The following is a 20,906-nucleotide window of genomic DNA, read 5'->3' as shown; positions in this document are numbered from 1 at the left end:
TATCAACAACTAGTTCAAGAGTTTTGACGGACAGCAATGGCAGCGGAAAGGAAACGATTGAAAGAAGACAAGCTTAGAAGTAAAAACTGGAAAAGATGGGGGGCATATTTGTCTGAGAGGCAATGGAGCACAGTCAGAGAAGATTATTCAGAGGATGGTAACTGGTAAGAATGACGTCCATGCATGCAGCTCTGTCGAACGTGAAACACGATCGTCTCGTGTGTCTCGTGCAATGTTGCCCGTGTCGTACCGGTTGCTTTGACACACTGTCACGCCGGAGAAAGTCGAGCACGGACTGCACGTGCGGATCTGATTGTGCAGACGACAGCTTTGCCGACGTGGCACTCGCCATACAAGGGCTCAGGGCATAGTCAGGTTGATGACAAGAATTCGTGGCTGAAAATAAATATTATTTTTTTTATTGACACATATGTAGCCTTCCGACTCGTAGGATACATCGGTCAATAAAAGATAGATCTATGTTTATTTGTGCACAGCCAAGATACGTGGGTTGATACCAGGAAGTCCTGACCCGGTACGCAAGCTGACATTTGGGGCAGATAAAATGAACCTGCATCGTTTTGGTAATTGTTTGCCAGTATAGGCGAGTTATATTATATAGTGTCCAGTGAAATTTAATCCGACAATTTGTGACTTAATCAATCAACTGGCTTCTGATTTTACAACGAAACCGAAGATCTGATGATGTTTTAAGATCTAAGATCAAATAATAAGGAGATGAAAAAAATAATGCATTCCTTCCATTGTTGGAAAAAGAAATACTGTGCCCTTTTCTTGCAGACACAGTTTGTTATTTTGATGTAATTTAAACAAAATAATTGAACACCTGTTTATGTTTGAAAAAGTAATTGAGGCCCTAAACGTTAAAAAATAAAATTTTGAAAGTCTTCAGAACTCCATTGTAAGCGCTGCTAAAGGGAGGATTGGTTGCCTGACTTATGACAGATAGTTGCTCATGCTGTCAACCATTGGCTGTTTTTGACACTGAGCCGAAGTTGTAAGTACTGCAAAGGACCAGCACATGCATAAATGAGCTGCATTGTCCTGTAGGTCCTCCAGTGAAAAATGCTGATTTATAAGAATGAAAACAATATTTCATGCACTGTTGTTTCTAGAAATGCCATTTTATTTCATTATGTTTCCCATCTCCTTGCTCAGCTTGGCGCGGGCCGTTGCATGGTGGCAGAAATTTAATCAAAAATAATTAAAATACCTGCATTTTGCTTAGAATACACTGTTTGACCTTTGTTGTGCTATATTTGAAGAGAAACTGTCGGTGTTCAGCTCTAGACCACCATTGTATTCATTCCACTGGCCCTTGAAAGGATTGCCTAGACCGGGGACAGCAGCCCACTTAAACACTGAATGGTTTTACCTGCCCTGACATAATTATTGACAGGGTGCCATGTTTAGCTGGAGTATTGCTGACTGCTGTATAAAACACTATCTCCCTCTTCCTTGTTCTATTTATCTCCGACAGAGCCACCTAATATGTTTTAGCAGAGTCGTACACAATAGCAGATTTTGCACATGTGTGAGGCCTCCCTTAGCGTGAGCCACATTTGCCAGCACATGTGCAGGTGAGTTCAGCGTCCTGCGATTCCTGCTGTACTTGTAACCTAGAGTTTAATGTATGCCAGGGTTAGACTGGATTCAGCTACAAAAAGTACATATGTGACTGCCTGTAATATCATGGGCTTCTGATGCCTTATTAGATTCCCTGCTTTGGATGAGACAAGTTTTATATCTTGTTTTGAATTGTAGATTACTTGGTCATCAGGGGAGACAGGGGGCAAATTTAGAGTATAATGATTTTTAATTATTGTCATTATTGAATTCCTGTAAACTACTCTTAATTTGAAGGTGGCACGGGTGGGCCAGTCGTCTAAGGTACCGCAATTCGCTGTGCAGAGTTGCGTCCATTGGGCACGCCAGAAACCTAGGATTGTGGGTTCGAATCCCGGTTCGCCCCGATTATGTTTCTAGGTTTGTCAGCACCATACCTGTGCCCGTGGGTTTCACCGAAGTGGTAAACGTCTGAGACCTGCATCACTTCGGGCTTTCCTTCCACATTAAGCTGACACGCCGTGATATAACTGGAATTCTGTTAAAAGCGGCATTAAACCCAACTCACTCACTCATTCACTCTTAATTTGAAAGTTTCCAAAATAATTATGTTGACAAATTAGTTTTGATAAAAAAGGGTGCTGTCTCACCTTGACAATTTGACCTTTTTTCTACAAGTTCCATCATTATGAAAATAACACTTAATTTGAGCAGAAATGCTTTCACCCCAAATATTATCCCAATATCAGGCTTTCAATTCATGCTCAAAATGCATATGCATTAATCACACGTTAGGTCAGTGTGGACCCGTGAAGATCTGGGGTAGAATAGACCTTCAGCAACCCATGCTTGCCTTATAAGTCTACCTCGAAATTAGATCCAAATACAAATATTTTAACATATCTGTCATGTTTCAACACCCCCGAAATATGTTTAAATCATACTGACCTTTGTTTATTTGTTTGATGCCATACTCAGCAATATTCCAGCTATATTACGGCGGTCTGTGGATAATTAAATCTGGACCAGACAATCCAGTGATTGATGTCATGAGCATCGATCCACGTAATTGGGATATGATGACATGCATCAACCAAGTCAGGGTGCCTTGACCACCTGATCCTGTTAGTCGCCTCTTATGACAAGAATTGTCGCCTCTTAAGGCAAACATGGATTGCTGAAGGCTAATTCTTACCTGGATCTTCACGGAGCCCAACCAAAATGGTGCAAGATCTGTGTCACTTTGCAGTTTCTTCTGAATCTATACAGTGATGACTTATTAGACACTCTGTTTAAAGCAACGCTAGGCCCATCTCACCCACTCAATTCACTCATGATAGTCTTCTTGAAATGAAATTAGGGATATTTCCAGTTGGATCTATGTTATGTGTATTGATTATTAGTGATTGAAGAATGTGAAATAGAGATGGTTTAAGGTTTGGGATGAAAATGAACTTGACCACTGTCACTGCTGACATATCTTCCAAAATGAGGTTTCAGTGGAATGGATCCAGGGTATTTATCAGAAAGGAAAGGAGACATAACCTATAAAGGGATATCAGATCTTTGTTTAGTGGTATATTTGCAGTGAGAACTAAGATCTGATTTTTCTGAGATTGATTTGTGACAAACATCTAAGGTGCAGCTAATTTGTTTACATCTACGGTTACATTTACATAGGTTTAATAAGCCTCACATGTTCCAAAAAGGCAAGTCATATGAACAGATTATGAACAATATAATGTCCATATCAATATGTCAGAGTTTTCTGTAGCATGCAAATTTTACTCTAATACCACCTTCTTTTTCGACCCGTCAAGATCCGGGTTAGCATAGTTCTTCAGCAACCAATGCTGCTAAAGGCGACTATGCTTGTCGTAAGAGGTGACTAATGGGATCGGGTGGTCAGGCTCACTGACTTGGTTGATGATGCTCATGTCAATCATTGGATTGTCTGGTCCAGACTTGACTACTTACAGACCGCCGTCATATAGCTGGAATATTGCTGAGTGTGGCGTCAAACAACAAACCAACATCAACCTTCTTTTTCTTGTACTTTACATGGCAATGACTGTGATTGAGAAAGTTCATGTTCACAGCGGTAACTACTGGTTTAGGATTATATAGGGCAACATGGTGACACCATTCCTGATTTTCTGCAGCTGGGACTACTTCCCACATGACCATGCACGGTCCCGGGCGTACCGCTGGGGCGAGGACGGGCTCATGGGCATCACAGACCGCCAGTGTCGCATGTGCTTCGCCCTGGCACTGTGGAATGGCAAGGACTCCATTCTCAAGGAGAGGCTGTTTGGACTCACTAGCTCTCAGGTTAGGCAAACTAATTAGCTCACGTTGACCGAATCAATGAGCTTATGTCATGGGTCTTTGTCCTTCTATTCATTCATCTATCTGTTGGCATGGAAGTATAAACTCTTCTCCAAAACAACAGAACATATCCAGAGCTACAGATAAGCTTCGTATTTGCTTAAAAATCCCCCCCCAAAAAAAAATATATTAAAAAAATATTCAAAACCCAATTACTTTCAATTAACTTGCATACAGAAACGCATGCATAAAATGAAAAACTCAAATGTATAAAAACAGCTCATGTAAATACCCAATGAAGCTTTTCCAGCATGCGTACAAAGGAGCTAATTTCCGGAGCACAGTTATGAGCTAGTTTACTTTCCGAGTCAAGCCTATATATTTAGAACAGTTATTTACATCTAAAACATTATTTCATTTTTCTTAAATCTTAAAATGTTAACTAATTTTAGGAAAAACCCAAAAGAGTGATGAATAGATGAGTAAAAATATATTGGTTAACCAATGAAAAATGTAATAACCCAATTAAAATAGAAATCCTAGAGTAAAAACTCAATTGCTCAAAAGGTATCTGGAGCTCTGCATATCAATATCAATTTCACATGACATGTTCTGTTTGACCAACAACCATGTCGACTTTTCATTTGATTCCATGGTTTGTGGATTAGCTTGACCAGGACAAAATGTCTGTATCTATATATATTTTTCATTTTACTTTTTTTTACATTTTTACATTTAATTTGCCAGATTTATTTGTAAATATCCCTGGAAAAATATTTTGCTGTAATATATCAGTTTTTGTTGTAGACATAGATTAATGTGGGTCTCAGATAGTCTTAATGACTGTTGGACAAAAACAGTATGTGGAAAGTTAACATCTATGAATTCATAGTAGCTGTAATATTACTGTTTGTTTTTTCAGTGTGACTTTATCTTTCACTCACTGACTATATGTCTGATATAGTTTAGACTGAAGACACTGAAGAATAACAAGTACATTTGTTGTCAAATTAATCAACAAGTGTTCTCAAATATAGTCAGATATTTTGACTGTGGTGGTGGGAGTGGGAGGGAGGAGATTAATGGACCTCATAAGTTCTTACCATGAGCTTCCACTTCCAGCATTTTGGCATATTGGCATTGTGGCCTACAAAATCTGTAATACAAACAGTGTTATTCGAGACTGCACAAGTCCAGTGAAGATGGTAGTGAAGGTGAGCTCCAGAACCTCAGAGTTGATTGTTTGTCCACAGGGCAACCATGGAGAAGATGTGAAGGAGTTATACTACTATCTGGACAACATGCCCACACATGCCTACATGAAGATGCTATACAAGTACCCTCAGGACAAATATCCTTACTCTGATCTGGTCCACAAGAACGCCGCTCGCACAGTCAAGGACCCCGAGTATGAAGTCCTTGACACAGGTAGGATGTCATTCTGTTCAAAGTCAATACCCACTGTGGGATTTCAGGCTGGAATAGAACGCCGCTCGCACAGTCAAGGACCCCGAGTATGAAGTCCTTGACACAGGTAGGATGTCATTCTGTTCAAAGTCAATACCCACTGTGGGATTTCAGGCTGAAATTGGTCCTGAACTAGCTAAGCTAGTTGTAAGAGGCGACTATGTGGATCGGGAGATCCTGCTCAGTGACATGGTTGATTGACAAGATAGATTGGTGCTCATGTTATCAATCACTGGTTTGCCTTTCCCAGACTTGATTATGTCTAAAATCAACATTCACTGACACTTTAAGGGTCAAAATAATGGAAACATTAACATATCTTTTAGCAAACATTCTATACAGATGTATAAAAAACCATGTTCATATGATAGAAATACAAATAACATTAAAACACCATATTGATATGAAGACTCTTATATATAGTTCCCCATGTTTTTGTCCCCTGCACAAATGTTTTGCAGGGGGATATAGAAACGGGCTCTGTCCATCACATTTTGATTCCGGAGCATGACTCCTCTTGTTTTATGGTTTATTTTAGGGATGGGACGAGTCCAAATTTACTACCCGGGTACCCACCCCACTATTACATGACCCTACCTGAGTACTCGCTGTGGGTCTCAAGAGATACGTACAAAATGTCCAATTGGGAAACATTTGACCGTACTCCTGTCAAAATGTATTTAGATACAGGTAGCAAATGATCTGGTCATGCATACACAGAAGTGGACTGAAGTTTTATCTTTATGCAAACATATAAAGTCAGGAGGAATGTGTGCATAGTCGGAAAGAAATGGGAACATTTGTCACTTGTAGTGTGACCATAGAGTTCTAGATAATTTTTGCCATGGAACAACATAATTCAGTGACTAACCACGGGTCCGGGTAGTCCTGTGGGAACCCGGGTCCTACTCAGTACCCACCCGACACGAGTAACCGAGTGACCCAGCCCAGCCCAAGTTTATTTGTTATCAGAAAGGAAACAAAGTTCTGTTTTTGTGTTCTACAGGTGTGTTTGACAACAATCGCTACTGGGACGTGTTAGCAGAGTACTGCAAGGCTTCGCCCAACGACATCCTGGGCAGATTCACCATCTCAAACAGAGGCTCTACATCCGAGGTCATCCACTTCCTGCCTACGCTCTGGTTCCGAAACGTGTGGTCTTTTGGCAAGGACTGTGATGTGAGCAATCTGAATATTGGACAGATATCTGTAACTAGACATGGAGTCCTGAGTCAGTTCACAATAGTACTGCCGTCAAAGTCCAGCTTGTTTTTCCTCGTGTAGCAGGGCATGGAGGCATCCCACAGATCCTTACCTCCACTGGGTTTTGTGTTCTCCCTGGTCATTAGATAATTGATTTTGCTTTCTATATTTTAACATGAATATGTCACATTGTTAGCAAAAATAAATTTATTTTGTCCAAAAATCAATACTAGAAACAATTTTGAAAAATGGCAGTTTGTGTCCAGATTTATTCATGGCAATCTAATTAAAATCAGATCTTAGTTCACGCTATCGCTAAACAAAAGTCTGAGGACATCCGATTACGTCAGAATGACCTTTCATCCGACCAATCAAAGCGTCGCTTACCAGATCATGAAAGTGACAGTCGAAATGTGTTTCTGATCAAGCAACCTCGAAAATGTTAACACGGGTAATCCGAAAGACAGTAACGACCCGTACGACTGATTCCGTCAAAATTATCGTCTTTCTCTGGCTTCCCTGGGATAAACATTTGAACGAAGGAGGCCTTGCACAGTACGTGGGAAGCACTGCCATACAATCTCAACCATATATTAGACATTCCGGAATGTTCGTTTCTTCAGTTTTCAAAATTTTAATCGAGAACTGTGTCAACATTTTTTTCAAGCATAGTCTGAAATGGAAGTCACCAGGTTGAAACAAGTGCCGTAAAGCTCGAGAAAGCTTTCTAATTTGCTGATGTGGACTTCTTGTTAGTCATTTCAGTGGTCTGTCAAAGTTCGCGAAAGGTCGTTCGGACGTGACCCGTAATGGGATGTCCTCAGATCTTTGTTTAGCGGCAGCGAGAACTTAGATATGATTTTAATGAGATTGTATTTATGGCTAAATAGCAGAAACATTCAATCAGAAATATATAATTTTGGCAATTTAATGGGATCAACCAAAAACGTTGTGTAGTAAGCCTTGTACATGAATTCCTTTAAATCTCCAGTCTTGGATGGAGGAGAAGCCGTGCATGTCTCAGGAAGAGCCGGGCAAAGTGAGATGTGAACATGGCACTCTTGGTGAGTTGTCTCACGTATACACATTGACATAGGAAAGTAATAAAGCCATTGCCAAGCTTTTCTACCCACTTTGTCTGTGTGGAATATATAACTTGCTTGTGTTTAAATTTGATGTGATGATTTTACCAACTGACATTATCGAAGGCTCTATCCAGTAGCTAAAGTGATGACGTAAATCCGGCAGGTGTAACGTGTAGAAAGCAGAGGCCCCGTCAGTCCCCATGATCCCCAGTGAGGTGGCCTAGCTTTGGTTACTGGTGGCCTATAGCCTGTGTTTTAAACTGTATCAATGATATTGTTATGCCTAAATATATTTGATAATTGTTCTTAAATAAAACCTTGTAATCATGACTAAATTGTGTACCGGTATATATCAACTTGGTCTTGTCGCTATATGGCTGAAATAATGCTGATGCAGTGTTAAATTTTATCTCGCTCACACTCACTGTGCGGAATATTTGCTTCATTGGTTCATATTGAATAACAGACTAGTGTAGGTAAGAGTTTGACATTGCACAGATGTGTTTGTTGACGTATGTTGTAGGGCTGGGACTAGTTCAAATTTACTACCCTGGTCAGAGCTCCAGATAAGCTTTTGGTGTTGTGGGTATTTTACCCATGCATTTTAAAATCATTGGGTATCAGTAATTCTATCTGGGTATTCAAATTTCTGTTACCCACTAGTTTTTACACATGTGGGTATTTAAGTTAAATATTTAAAACACTATTCATCTAGTCCCTGCAAACTGGTGTCGTGTGGGTTCATGAGCTTTATAGGACTCAAAAATAAGACGATACTTCCACAAGAAAGTGTGATGGCAAATGATCATGATGTAATTGTCATCGTGGAGTTTGGCAAGGTTGACGGAATGCCCGTTTATAATTTCAAAATAAGTTGCTGATTTTCTAATCGAATATGCAGGGTTACTTCACAATATTTTGATGATTAGTTTTATTTTTGTAGCGTATCTGTAATGTTCGTTGCGTATTTGATACGCTTGGATTTTATTTTACTGCGTATTTCTGCATTTCTGATGCGTATTTTACGCAGATACACAGCTTATCTGAAGCTCTGCCTGGTAGCAATCCCCTATTACCTGACTACCTGGGTCTACAGCAACCCATTCTTGCCGTAAAAAGCGACTATGCTTGTCGTAAGAGGCAACTACAGGATCGGGTGGTCAGGCTGGCTGACTTGGTTGATGCATGTCATCATATCCAAATTGCGTGGATCGATGCTCATGATGTTAATCACTGGATTGTCTGGTCCAGATTTGATTATTTACAGTCTGCCGTCATATAGCTGGAATATTGCTGAGTGCGGCGTTAAACAACAAACAAACAAACAAAATCTTATGGAACTCGGATACAAATGGGTTTTTTAGAACGTGATGGACATAAATGATGATTGTCTACCAGCAAGTATGATGTCTGTTTAGGTACGTTCTTCTTTGAAATCGACAAGGGTCCTAGTGGCGAATCCCCCGAGATTATATTCACGGAGAATGAAACCAACAACCAGCGTATCTACAACACCCCCAACACCCGTAGATACGTCAAGGACGCCTTCCACAACTACGTCATTCGTGGTATGTCATAATCACCAATCTCTCCACAACTACGCTACACTTTTCACCCTCAGTGACAACAATGTGACCTGGTCTGGAACTTGATTTGGACTTGTACATCAAGGAAATGGGGTTGGTGGTTGGACTCCTTCCATGGTGATCTACATCCATGGTTGTTGAATGTTTACGTTCATCACACCAACTTTTAAATGCCCCTCAAAGAACTTACTGAAAATAGGCATGTGTCACTATTATTCTACAACCCATTGGAATTCTTGGCTAGAATAGGTCCCCAGCAACGTATTGCCGTATGAGGCAACCAAATGGATCCGGTGGTCTTGCTTGGTGAATTGGTGTGTCATCAATACCCCCATATCAATATCATTGCTTACAATATCGATCACTGGATTGTATGGTCCAGACTCGATTATTTACAGGCCACTATCATATAGCTGGAATATTACTGAGTGGAACTATGCAACAAACACACCATAGGTATTCCTGGGTGAGGGTGGAACATAATGTAAACAAACCTTTGAAGTATTGACTATCAGAGTATCAGTCATCTTCCCGAGGCAAGAGAGTAAACTGACTTTAAAAGTTCAGTTTCCACCCTTGCCGAACTAGGATGGAAGTCCTGGGCTCGATTGTAGCGCCACCAGTGGTTATTAGGAGTTATGTCCCTTCTATGTCTCTCCTATGGACCAATCAGATTCAATCTCTGAGCATCACTTGCATTTGCTTCAAACAAAATGGCGGTGCCCTGTCAAAACGATCTGATCGATAATCAATCACTATATTGTGATCAAACGGGGCTTTCGCGAAAGGCATCAAATCACGTGAGCACCTTGATTAAAAACATGAAAAGATTTGGAAAATATCTGTTGACATCAAGATGGCGGTGTACATGCTTTGCAAATCCTGCAATCGACCGAAATCTGCATGATCTGCATGAGAGTTTCCGGATTTCGATTTCATTGCGCGATTTTGATTGGACTATGCTTAGACTCATTAGTCCAGCCAGATTGTAACTCCATTATACCAGCCTAGTTCGTCAAGGGTGGAAATCCTTTTCCTGACAAACTTTTGCTTCAAATGTATATCTCAGTTGTACTGTCAGTGGACCTGTTTTTAATGGAATGAGGTTATTTCATGTTTCCAGGCGACAAGGATGCTGTGAATGAGGCGAATCGTGGAACAAAGTGTGCAGCCCACTACTCTGTACGTGTCGGTGCTGGAGAACATGTCACATTCAGAATGAGGCTGTACTGTCAGAACGAGGCTCCACCTCACCCAATCAGCCATGACAGTTTCAACGAACTCTTCAGCACCAGGATCAAGGAAGCTGATGCGTTCTATGATGATGTGAGTTGTTCAGTTGTTTCATGATTTTATTTATCATCCAACATCATTCTTCAAACTTTTTCAGCTTGTAGACAGTAATAAGCAGTGTCTTAAGCGTAAAAAGTACTGCCAACAGCTTCAGTAGCAGAGCCATTAGTGATGTCATCTGATTGTGACGTGATGGTAACCAATGATATCACAATAGTCTGCAAAGCATTGTAATGCAATTTCATTGCAGTGATATCTACAATGTAGATATCACTTGATCTCACCCAAGCAATATCTCCTGTGGGAGCCAATTTTGTATGATGAAGGATCTATCACTAGTTTATCGGTTCCAAACTCAGTTATGTACAAGTCCCATCATAAAGCTGGAATATTGCTGTCCCTGGCGTTAAGAAACATTTACTATTTTGTTGGGAACGGTTTGTGCAGGTGATAGTCAGCAAGAGCCCTGTAGAGAGGATGATAGCCCGCCAGGCGTACGCAGGTTTGTTGTGCAGCAAACAGTTCTACTGCTACATTGTAAAGGAATGGCTGAAGGGTGACTGCGGATGTGCCTGCCCCCCAGCCAGACGACTGAAAGGTCGGAACAGTGATTGGACACATCTGTTCAACAGGGACATTATTGCCATGCCAGACAAATGGGAGTATCCCTGGGTGATTATACTACGGTTTTCTATATTCATTGCTTCAGTAACAATAGAACCATAAATTTCAATAAATTCCTTGATGTCTACAGATACAAACCAAGTCTTTTTCAAAAAGACAATAGAAACCAAAATGGTTTTTAAGCACACCTGACTTTGACTTTGTTAAAACAAATTAGGGCTGGGCAACTCGGGTACTCGGGTCGGGTGGGTACAGAGTAAGACCCGGGTACCCACAGGACTACCCGGACCCATGGTAAGTCACGTGATATATTGTTTAATGACAAAAAGTATGTAAACCTCTATGTTTAAACTACAAGTCACTAATGTTCTCAGTTCTTCCTGACTACTACGCCTATTCCTTCTGACTTTTATATGTTTGAATAAAAATAAAACTTCAGTCAACTTCAGTGAATACACCAGATCGTTTCATACATGTATCTAAACACATTTTACCAGAGCTACGGTCAAACTTTTTCAAATCGAACAGTTTGTACCTACCTCTTGAGACCTACAGCGGGTAGGGTCGGGTAATAGAGGGGTGGGTACCCGGGTAGTAAATTTGGACTCGTCCCAGCCCTAAAACAAGAAGCAACTTTTGTTGCAGTACGCTTCCTGGGATCTGGCGTTCCACATGATAGTCTTCGCAAACATCGACATCCACTTTGCCAAGGAACAGCTGGTTCTATTTCTCAGGGAATGGTACATGCACCCAAATGGTCAGGTGAGGCTCGAGTCTCATCATCACGCAGTTGTCTCTTCATCACATAATTGGTTGTTCAAGTGGCTCAAAATTCAATCAAACCAAACTTCAGGCAGTTTTATGTAGTTTTTTCAATAATGCTGCTGAATAATTAAGTAATATCAGTGATGATTATAGGCTGAGAGGAAAAGTGAAGTAGCTCTTTAATTTGACTTGTCATTTCACCAAATAATGTTTTCTTAAATATATTTTCATACATTAAATTAGACACAGACACTTTCACTTTTGAAAATGTTTTATGATATTATTCTTGTGTTGATCTCTATCCCTACAAGTTTTAAGATGAAAAACAGGGCAGTAAACCAATTAATTAAAAAAGCAGCCTGATTAATACATTACAGTTGTGACATTTTGCAGATGCCAGCATATGAGTTTGCTCTTGATGACGTCAACCCCCCTGTCCATGCTTACGCTGTGCTACGGGTGTACAAGAAGTCTGGGCCCAGAGGTCAGCGCGACCTCACATTCCTGGCACGATGCTTCCACAAGCTGGTCATTAACTTCACATGGTGAGTGTCCCTATTGCTAGTTGATAATGGGTATTGAACCTTACCCTTGACAACCACATTGGGGGAGGGGGGTGTTAGAATAGGTACAAAAGACTTCATTACTGCGGCCATGTTTACAGTCACGGCTTTGTTTGTTCAAGATTTGAATATTTACAAGTCGCTGATAAAGCTGGATTATTGTGTGGCATTCTTAATGTCACTATGTAGCTCACTTAGACTCGGCAGCCATAGGAGACTGTTCTCTGTGTAGGCTTGCATCCCGCAGGAATGCCAGTGGTTCAAATACTGGTTAGCCTTGATGCTGTTCCTAGGTTCAAATACTGGTTAGCCTTGATGCTGTTCCTAGGTTTATCTGCATCACTACGGGCTTTCCTCCCACATCAAGTTGACACACTGTGATATTACTGAAATACTGTTCAAAGCAGCGTTAAACCCAACTAGTGCACCCACCCACCCACCCACTCACTCACTCACTCACTCACTCACTCACCAGCCATCGTTCTCACTCACTCACCAGCCATCGCACTCACTCACCAGCCATCGTCCTCCCTCACTCACTCACCAGCCATCGTCCTCACTCACCAGCCATCGTCCTCACTCACCAGCCATCATCCTCACTCACTCACCAGCCATCGTCCTCACTCACTCACTCACAAGCCATTGTCCTCACTCATTCACCAGCCATCGTCCTCACTCACTCACCAGCCATCGTACTCACTCACTCACCAGCCATCATCCTCACTCACTCACCAGCCATTGTCCTCACTCACTCACTCACCAGCCATTGTCCTCACTCACTCACTCACAAGCCATTGTCCTCTCACTCACTCACCAGCCATTGTCCTCACTCACTCACTCACCAGCCATTGTCCTCACTCACTCACTCACCAGCCATTGTCCTCCCTCACTCACCAGCTATTGTCCTCACTCACTCACTCACCAGCCATTGTCCTCACTCACTCACTCACCAGCCATTGTCCAGCCAACTAGTGCACCCACCCACTCACCCACTCACTCACTCACCAGCCATCGTCCTCACTCACTCACCAGCCATCGTCCTCCCTCACTCACTCACCAGCCATCGTCCTCCCTCACTCACTCACCAGCCATCGTCCTCCCTCACTCACTCACCAGGCATCGTCCTCACTCACCAGCCATCGTCCTCACTCACTCACCAGCCATCGTCCTCACTCACTCACCAGCCATCGTCCTCACTCATTCACCAGCCATTGTCCTCACTCACTCACCAGCCATCGTCCTCACTCACTCATCAGCCATTGTCCTCCCTCACTCACCAGCTATTGTCCTCACTCACTCACTCACCAGCCATTGTCCTCCCTCCCTCACTCACTCACTAGCCAGCCATCGCACTCACTCACGCACTCAGCAGCCATCGTCCACTTCAACAAAAAGTAAATAATTTCCCAAGACCCACTTCTTCTCCCGGGGAGCTCACCTGGTGCAGTCACTGAAACCCTCTGTTGTAGGTGGGTGAATCGGAAAGATCCGAGTGGCAATAACATCTTTACTGGTGGCTTCCTCGGCCTGGACAACATCGGTGTGTTTGACAGATCCAAGCCTTTACCTACAGGAGGGGTACTTGCACAGGTAAACTCACACGAAGTCATTACATTAAGTTAGCTGGTTAGGGAAGAAAGATTGAGGCGAGGCAAATGCTTAAGAAAATATTTCAATTTTCAAGAATAAAAGTTTTTATCTTGTGTTTATAGAAGTCAAATAAGGTTTTAAAAAAATTAAAGAATTGGTTCTCAGGCAATGATATTTGAAAACAGTGCAGGCGGGCGGGCGGTTGTGTAACTAAATAAACAATTGTGTACAATAAATGTAGTCATTGATGAATAAAATACTGGAATACAGTATTTGACTACCGTTGGAACATGCGGCAAACGTTTTGACGATGCTGGTGGTGCCTGAGAACCAAGACTATTATTTTTAGTAGCCTAAATTGCTGACGACAGAGAAGAGTGAAATTTATGTCATTCCACATGCATGTTTGTACAGGGTAGGTGGTGTAGCATGGAGTTGTCATACCAAACACCCGAGTTCGATTGCCCACATGTGTACAATGTGTGAAGCCCATTTCTGGTGTCCCCTGCTATGATATGGCTGGAATGTTGCTAAATGTGGTGTAAATCCATACTCACTCACTTATTCATGAAACATAACATATGAACTTGGAACTTAAGGCTGAGAAAAAAACTTGTCTGATATGGCTTTATGCAAACATTTTTGGGTAAAAAAAGTTTGGCGTTCTATAACAGGCTGATGCAACAGCATGGATGGGTTTCTTCAGCGTCATCATGATGCAGATCAGCCTCATCCTGGCCAAAAGGGACCCCATCTACGAAGACATGGCCAGCAAGTTCTTCGAACACTTTATTGCCATAGTAGATGCCATGAACAGAGCCGGCACAGGAGAAGGTAGGTCGGATAGATTCCAGTGGTTCCAAGCAGCAGGACAAGCAGTGGTGGACAAAGTCTGAAAGAGTTTACTGGACCCATGACAAGTGCAATGTGATCCTTCCAGTGATGACGTTAAGATCTTATCTAGTATTGGTCACTACCCAATGAACAATGAGTAACAGATTGTACCATGCACTGTGCAATTATTTTGTATATCATAAAAATTATGGCTTTTATGGTGATGTCCACTGTCTTGCTTTTATTGTGAAGTCCACTATCCTACTTGTAGGTTTATAGAATGAAAGAGATGGCGTTTATAGTTATGTCCATTATCTTGCTTATAGGTCTATGGAGTGAAAGACATAGCGTTTATAGTGACGTCCATTATCTTGCTTGTAGGTCTACGGAGTGAAAGAGATTGCGTTTATAGTGACGTCCATTATCTTGCTTGTAGGTCTATGGAATGAAAGAGATGGCTTTTACTATGACCACATCCATGCCCAGGACATCGTGCCTCTGCGTATCCGCTCGGTGGTGGGCATGATCCCGTTGTTCACCTGCTTCGTGCTTGATGAGACCATTATGAAGAGACACCCGGGATTCAGCAAACGCACCAAGTGGTTTATGGATCACAGGAAGGATCTTTCTTCTCGGGTGAATCTGTCATGTTCTTCTTAAAGATAAAAGCTAGATTTCAGGCATCATGTAAAGTCAGGTTTTCCCCTGTCTGTCGTTAGAGGCAACTAAAATGATGATCGTGTGGTGGGACTTTGGTTATTACTGCTTAATGAACTCGGATCACCTTAGTGATATGGGGGGGGGACAATGATAGGGTTTGTCTTCAAATCTCCTTCATCATGAAGTGGGACAGTGAGATTGTGTTGTAATGACCACTTTGTTGTCTTCAGATCTCCTTCATCATGAAGTGGGACAGTGAGATTGTGTTGTAATGACCACTTTGTTGTCTTCAGATCTCCATCATGAAGTGGGACAATGAGATTGTGTTGTAATGACCACTTTGTTGTCATCAGATCTCCTTCATGGTGAAGTGGGACAATGAGATTGTGTTGTAATGACCACTTTGTTGTCTTCAGATCTCCTTCATCGTGAAGTGGGACAATGAGATTGTGTTGTAATGACCACTTTGTTGTCTTCAGATCTCCTTCATGGTGAAGTGGGACAATGAGATTGTGTTGTAATGACCACTTTGTTGTCATCAGATCTCCTTCATGGTGAAGTGGGACAATGAGATTGTGTTGTAATGACCACTTTGTTGTCTTCAGATCTCCTTCATCATGAAGTGGGACAATGAGATTGTGTTGTAATGACCACTTTGTTGTCTTCAGATCTCCTTCATCATGAAGTGGGACAATGAGATTGTGTTGTAATGACCACTTTGTTGTCTTCAGATCTCCTTCTTCGTGAAGTGGGACAATGAGATTGTGTTGTAATGACCACTTTGTTGTCTTCAGATCTCCTTCATCGTGAAGTGGGACAATGAGATTGTGTTGTAATGACCACTTTGTTGTCTTCAGATCTCCTTCATGGTGAAAGGGGAGCACGAGGAAGTGTACATGCTGTCCATGGTCACCCGGAAACAAATCTCAAAGATGCTCGAGTACATTCTAGATGAAGAAGAGTTCCTCTCACCATATGGCATCCGGTCACTCTCCAAAGTAGGTCAAAGTCAAGGTCATGATTGGAAAATATCATAATAATAATAATGAAGGGTACCTAATATTGCGCTAACCTCCATACACTCAGTGCTCGCTCAAAGTGCTACATTATGACGCCGGTCATTGGATCAGTGTGCACTCAATCTTCCTGGTCAGGCCCCAGAAGGGTAATAGTCATATTTCCATTTCATCCCAACCATTTTTACTGCTGGGTGATCAGAGGTACATTTCGAACAAAGTCACTTGCCTAAGGTAACACCACATGTGTGGGGCAGGACTGACGCCCTAGAAGTTCTCAGGAGTCACTCTGCTGAACGAGGTCACCCATCCAACCACTCTCCGAGACTGACATTGCTTAACCTCACCTGTTTTATGACCTGGACTGTGTTCCTTGTTCTTCCACCAGTCCCCACTGCATTTCACGTAAATTCTTGGACACCGAATTTTGATAATTATGCACATAATTCTTCAAACTTTGAAGCTTACTTTCTTAGTTTTGCACCTGTTTGACTTGTTTTATGTGATAAACGTATTAAAGGCTAGAATAGCTTCTTTGAGTGAATCTGGAGATCACTAGTGTAAACATACAAACTTGCACTTTCAGTAAGCAATAATTCAAAAGTCTAGTGGTTAAAGCTGCCGTAGTATGGCTGGAATATTGCTAAAAACCAGTGTAAAAACCATACTCACTCAAAAGTCAACTTCATTTTTAAAACGAAATAAATATTCATTTTCACTATGAAAACCAGCTTGGGACTTACATATTAGTCTATTTCACGAATTCTAAGGCAGATAAATGCAAAATTCTGCACAAGTTCTGCAAGATGCATACATTTCTGCAAAATATTATGCGACCACGGAATCACAGAATACAGCAGTGACTGTCCATCATTTCCCAGCCAGGTGTCTTTTCAGGAAAGTCATATTGCAGCAAGAAATGTGAAAAACAATGCCGTACTATTGATCACTGGTTTGTCATGTCTGGCTCAAGTTCTGCTGCTGTGACACTCATTCATCTACTCAGTAAGAGTGTGAGGTATTACCGGTAAATTGAGGTTCATTCCAAGATACATATCACAATTTTCATTTTTTCACTCTCGATATATCAGTTGATTTCAAATTAGATTTTGTATCAAGTGTTTAATGTTATATACTTTCCAAATGCCTTTGCTGTCCAGGAGCGAGCATCTGGGGCACCAAGATGGCTGCGTATTTATTGACTGAGTAAACATTATGTCGTACCAGCATCTTGTTTTGTTCCATTTATGAACTTCAGTTCATACCTACAAGCAATCAGTTTTCATATTTTCAATTAAATTATATGATTATAGTGGGCAGGCAGGTTTTGGTCAGGGCTGGCAAGTATTTCAGCTAGCCAGTCCTGTGGTCTGGTTGAAATTTTCGGGAGTTTCATACCCTGCTTTAAACCATTTTTTGCAGTATCACAAGGACAACCCGTTCGTGTTCTCCGCAGGCCATGAATCATTCAGTGTTGACTATGAGCCGGGAGAGTCTTCGACCAACATGTTTGGAGGAAACAGCAATTGGAGGGGTCCAATATGGCTCCCTAGTGAGTCTCATTGATAACACTTACTCGATTCAGAGTTAATCAACACTTGGCTTTAGTAATACTGTTAGCCTCAAAACAGTCCTTTAATAACTTTCTGGACATTCTGACACTTGGGTGGTACACTTTTTGTTTTGTGACTCCTTATTTGGCTGGTTCAAACTAGATTACTAAGTTTGTCAAGACAGGGCTGGAATATGTATGACATTTCGTTTATTTTTTTTCAGTCATTCTGAATGATGCTTGTTCATTTAAGTTAGTTCCATAGCCTAGTGGATAGAGCATCTGCCAGATCATCCCTGGTCACTTCATACCAAAGGCCTTGCGTTGGCATTAAGGGGATTAAAAACAAAAGGACTGGTCAGCTTGGAGTCCTTAATGTGTGGTTATTTGCATGTTAACCTATGTCATTGTATCTCAGTGGGCATTAGTCTGGACTTGTTCAAGCAGCTACACCCACCCAAATGTAACTATTGTAAGTGCAATAATCTTGAATGCAACCCCATTTAAGTTAGTTCCTTGTGTTTCTAAGTTGATAATGTGCCTCCTGTTACAGTGAACTACATTCTGATCGAGACTTTGCACAGGTACGACTACTTCTTCGGCGACACACTGCAGGTGGAGTGCCCCACACGATCAGGGCGGTACATGCGACTCCGTGATGTGGCGCGCGAACTATCGGGGCGAATATCCCGCCTCTTTCTCCCAGATCTCTATGGCAACAGAGCATCTCATGGTGAGTAATTCTGGGAAATTAATATGCGAGTCATCTCTCGGTCTTACAGCAGTAGATAAACATGAAGCTGGTCGATGTTCATGCTCTTGACCACTGGTTAACACTGCTTTGTGTGATATAACTAATATTGATGTTTCAATGATTGCTTAATAAATATTCTGATTTTTTAAGGTGAAGAGGAACGGTATGCCAAGGATCCTAACTTCAAGGACCTGCTGCTTTTCTATGAATACTTCCATGGTGATACAGGAAAAGGTTTAGGTGCAAGGTAAGACTGATTAATCAATCATGTGCAGGGTGACAGGGAGAAAGAAATGAGCACCTATCTGCATGTGAAAAAAAAAGCCATTCCACCGATAAGGTGACAATAGCAAAGTGCAATTTTTCAAGATATATCCATTTTGCTAGCAGTGCACAAATATTACCAGAAGAATTTAAAGCGCTATTGGTCAAGTTAACTGATAAATTGCGCTTGTACAAGAAGTTGAAGAAGGCTTCAGTGAGGGCCAGTCGTGGTATATAATGTGCCGAATTGCATACCTTATCAGCGTTAGTTTCTACCGCTGCTTATGCTACTTATTCATCTCATTTATTTCAGTCACCAGACAGGTTGGTCGGCCCTGATTGTAGACTTAATGGAAGGTTCCCATAAAACTGCTGAAACATTCGACAGCACCAGCTCCCTTTCTGGCAACAGTATCTACTAGTACTAGTATAAGAACAAGGAAATTTGTAAAAGAAATGATCCCAGTATTGTGTATATCACGCTTTTTTCATGATTCAGGTGGTTTCTGGGTTTTTAGAATGAAGCACTGTAACGTCATTGTTCCGAAAACATCCAATCTTTCTTTCAAATTCTGGTTTGGTCTGGGAAAACTCAACCACTGTATTGTACAAAGATAAATTGTAATAAAAAACTGTTTTAATATCCTTTTGCCTTATAGAAATTTATTCACATATTATAGAAACATGTACATGATTTCATATTTACACCAATGTCTTATGAATTTTGTCTAAGCAATTGACTCTTACAATTAAGATGAGTAACAGTAAAATACAAACTGTATCGTGTGCTGCATGATGAGTTACAAACCTATACATATTTACAACAATTTGGTCGTGTTTTAGACAATTAGAAAAACTCCAGCACTTGCAAAACATTCACAATGTTCATCTTCAGAAATCAAGGACATGATTTCTCATCTGCAATAGATTTTTTCCATATTTCTTTCACATCTAAATAAATAAATCTTCATTTACAAGGTAACAAAATATCTCCATCTACAATATGCACCAGCCAGCAGGATGTGATAAGAATCTCTAGAAGGCTGGGCAGTTTGCCAGAAGAGAATGAGATGTTATTTTTGTCTTAATTTATGTGGAAACATAAAAACAAAATAGCACTGAATGACTCGGGCACTTCATACAGATATGAAACACTATTTCAAGTTTGTTCTGTCTATATATTTTTTTTAAATCTATCAGTTTCCAACAAGATTTATTTTCACCAACAATAAAATAAATTTGATAATGAATAAATTTTTTCTAAGCAACCTTGGCAGTTCCCAAAATCTCACCAGAAACAATGCAGAGACACCAGTTCTTATTTGGCTTATTCACAAACTGATATAATATATAAATATATTATGAAAATATGTTGATGCTCTTAACTTTTGCAAAGGAGTGACATTCAAAAATTCTGAACACTATCAAGTTGTGCTTCAAGCATGGAGAGAGTTGTGACACTCTCACTGGAACATGTCCTCTCTGTCTGCACCGATCACCTCCTGATCTTCCATGGTACTGAAGTTGAGGAAGTGGGACGGTCGATGAACCTCATGGTAGAATTCCTTCGGGTTGGCAAGGTGAAGGTCATACTTCATGTTGGGGTCATGTCGAACACCTGAAATTCACAAAAGGGAGATGCGCAATATGTTCTGTTGAATATGAAGTTCAATGTTATCAGCCCGATTGATGAAAGATTTGAAATGCAAATCTCATAAACCATTACTGAAAGAGA

The 20,906-nt window shown here is 41.1% G+C and overlaps 2 protein-coding genes across 2 annotated transcripts in view; one reads left to right on the top strand and one right to left on the bottom strand.

The window, feature by feature from the left end:
- Window positions 1–20,013, top strand: LOC124134960 (uncharacterized protein YMR196W-like). The gene is made up of 18 exons (XM_046500077.2): window positions 1–164; window positions 3,750–3,918; window positions 5,169–5,343; window positions 6,389–6,561; window positions 7,577–7,649; window positions 9,089–9,238; window positions 10,380–10,582; window positions 10,997–11,221; window positions 11,819–11,935; window positions 12,332–12,483; window positions 13,971–14,091; window positions 14,766–14,925; window positions 15,362–15,561; window positions 16,443–16,583; window positions 18,024–18,153; window positions 18,707–18,886; window positions 19,058–19,154; window positions 19,485–20,013. Exons 1-18 carry the CDS (start codon window positions 37–39, stop codon window positions 19,591–19,593), a joined length of 2,703 nt encoding a protein of 900 aa, XP_046356033.2. The 5' UTR covers window positions 1–36; the 3' UTR covers window positions 19,594–20,013.
- LOC124134959 (pre-mRNA-processing-splicing factor 8) overlaps window positions 19,818–20,906 on the bottom strand; it is a 41,792-nt gene continuing 40,703 nt past the window's right edge. The window contains exon 44 of the mRNA XM_046500076.2: window positions 19,818–20,789. Coding sequence (XP_046356032.1) covers window positions 20,635–20,789 — 155 coding nt within the window. The 3' untranslated portion in view covers window positions 19,818–20,634. The remainder of the gene's footprint in view (window positions 20,790–20,906) is intronic.

The sequence above is a fragment of the Haliotis rufescens genome, unplaced genomic scaffold, assembly GCF_023055435.1.
Source record: "Haliotis rufescens isolate VD_foot unplaced genomic scaffold, xgHalRufe1.0.p SCAF_15, whole genome shotgun sequence".
Lineage (NCBI taxonomy): Eukaryota > Metazoa > Mollusca > Gastropoda > Lepetellida > Haliotidae > Haliotis > Haliotis rufescens.
Note: the sequence above shows the minus strand (reverse complement) of the source record. Positions and strands in the feature narration are given on the sequence as shown.

Bases quoted from the DNA above. Each gene is read 5' to 3' on its own strand.
- LOC124134960 (XM_046500077.2), top strand. From the start codon at position 37: ATGGCAGCGGAAAGGAAACGATTGAAAGAAGACAAGCTTAGAAGTAAA. The intron at 6,562-7,576 runs GTGAGCAATCTG...TTAAATCTCCAG, and splicing joins CTTTTGGCAAGGACTGTGAT to TCTTGGATGGAGGAGAAGCC. The intron at 16,584-18,023 runs GTAGGTCAAAGT...CATTTTTTGCAG, and splicing joins GCATCCGGTCACTCTCCAAA to TATCACAAGGACAACCCGTT.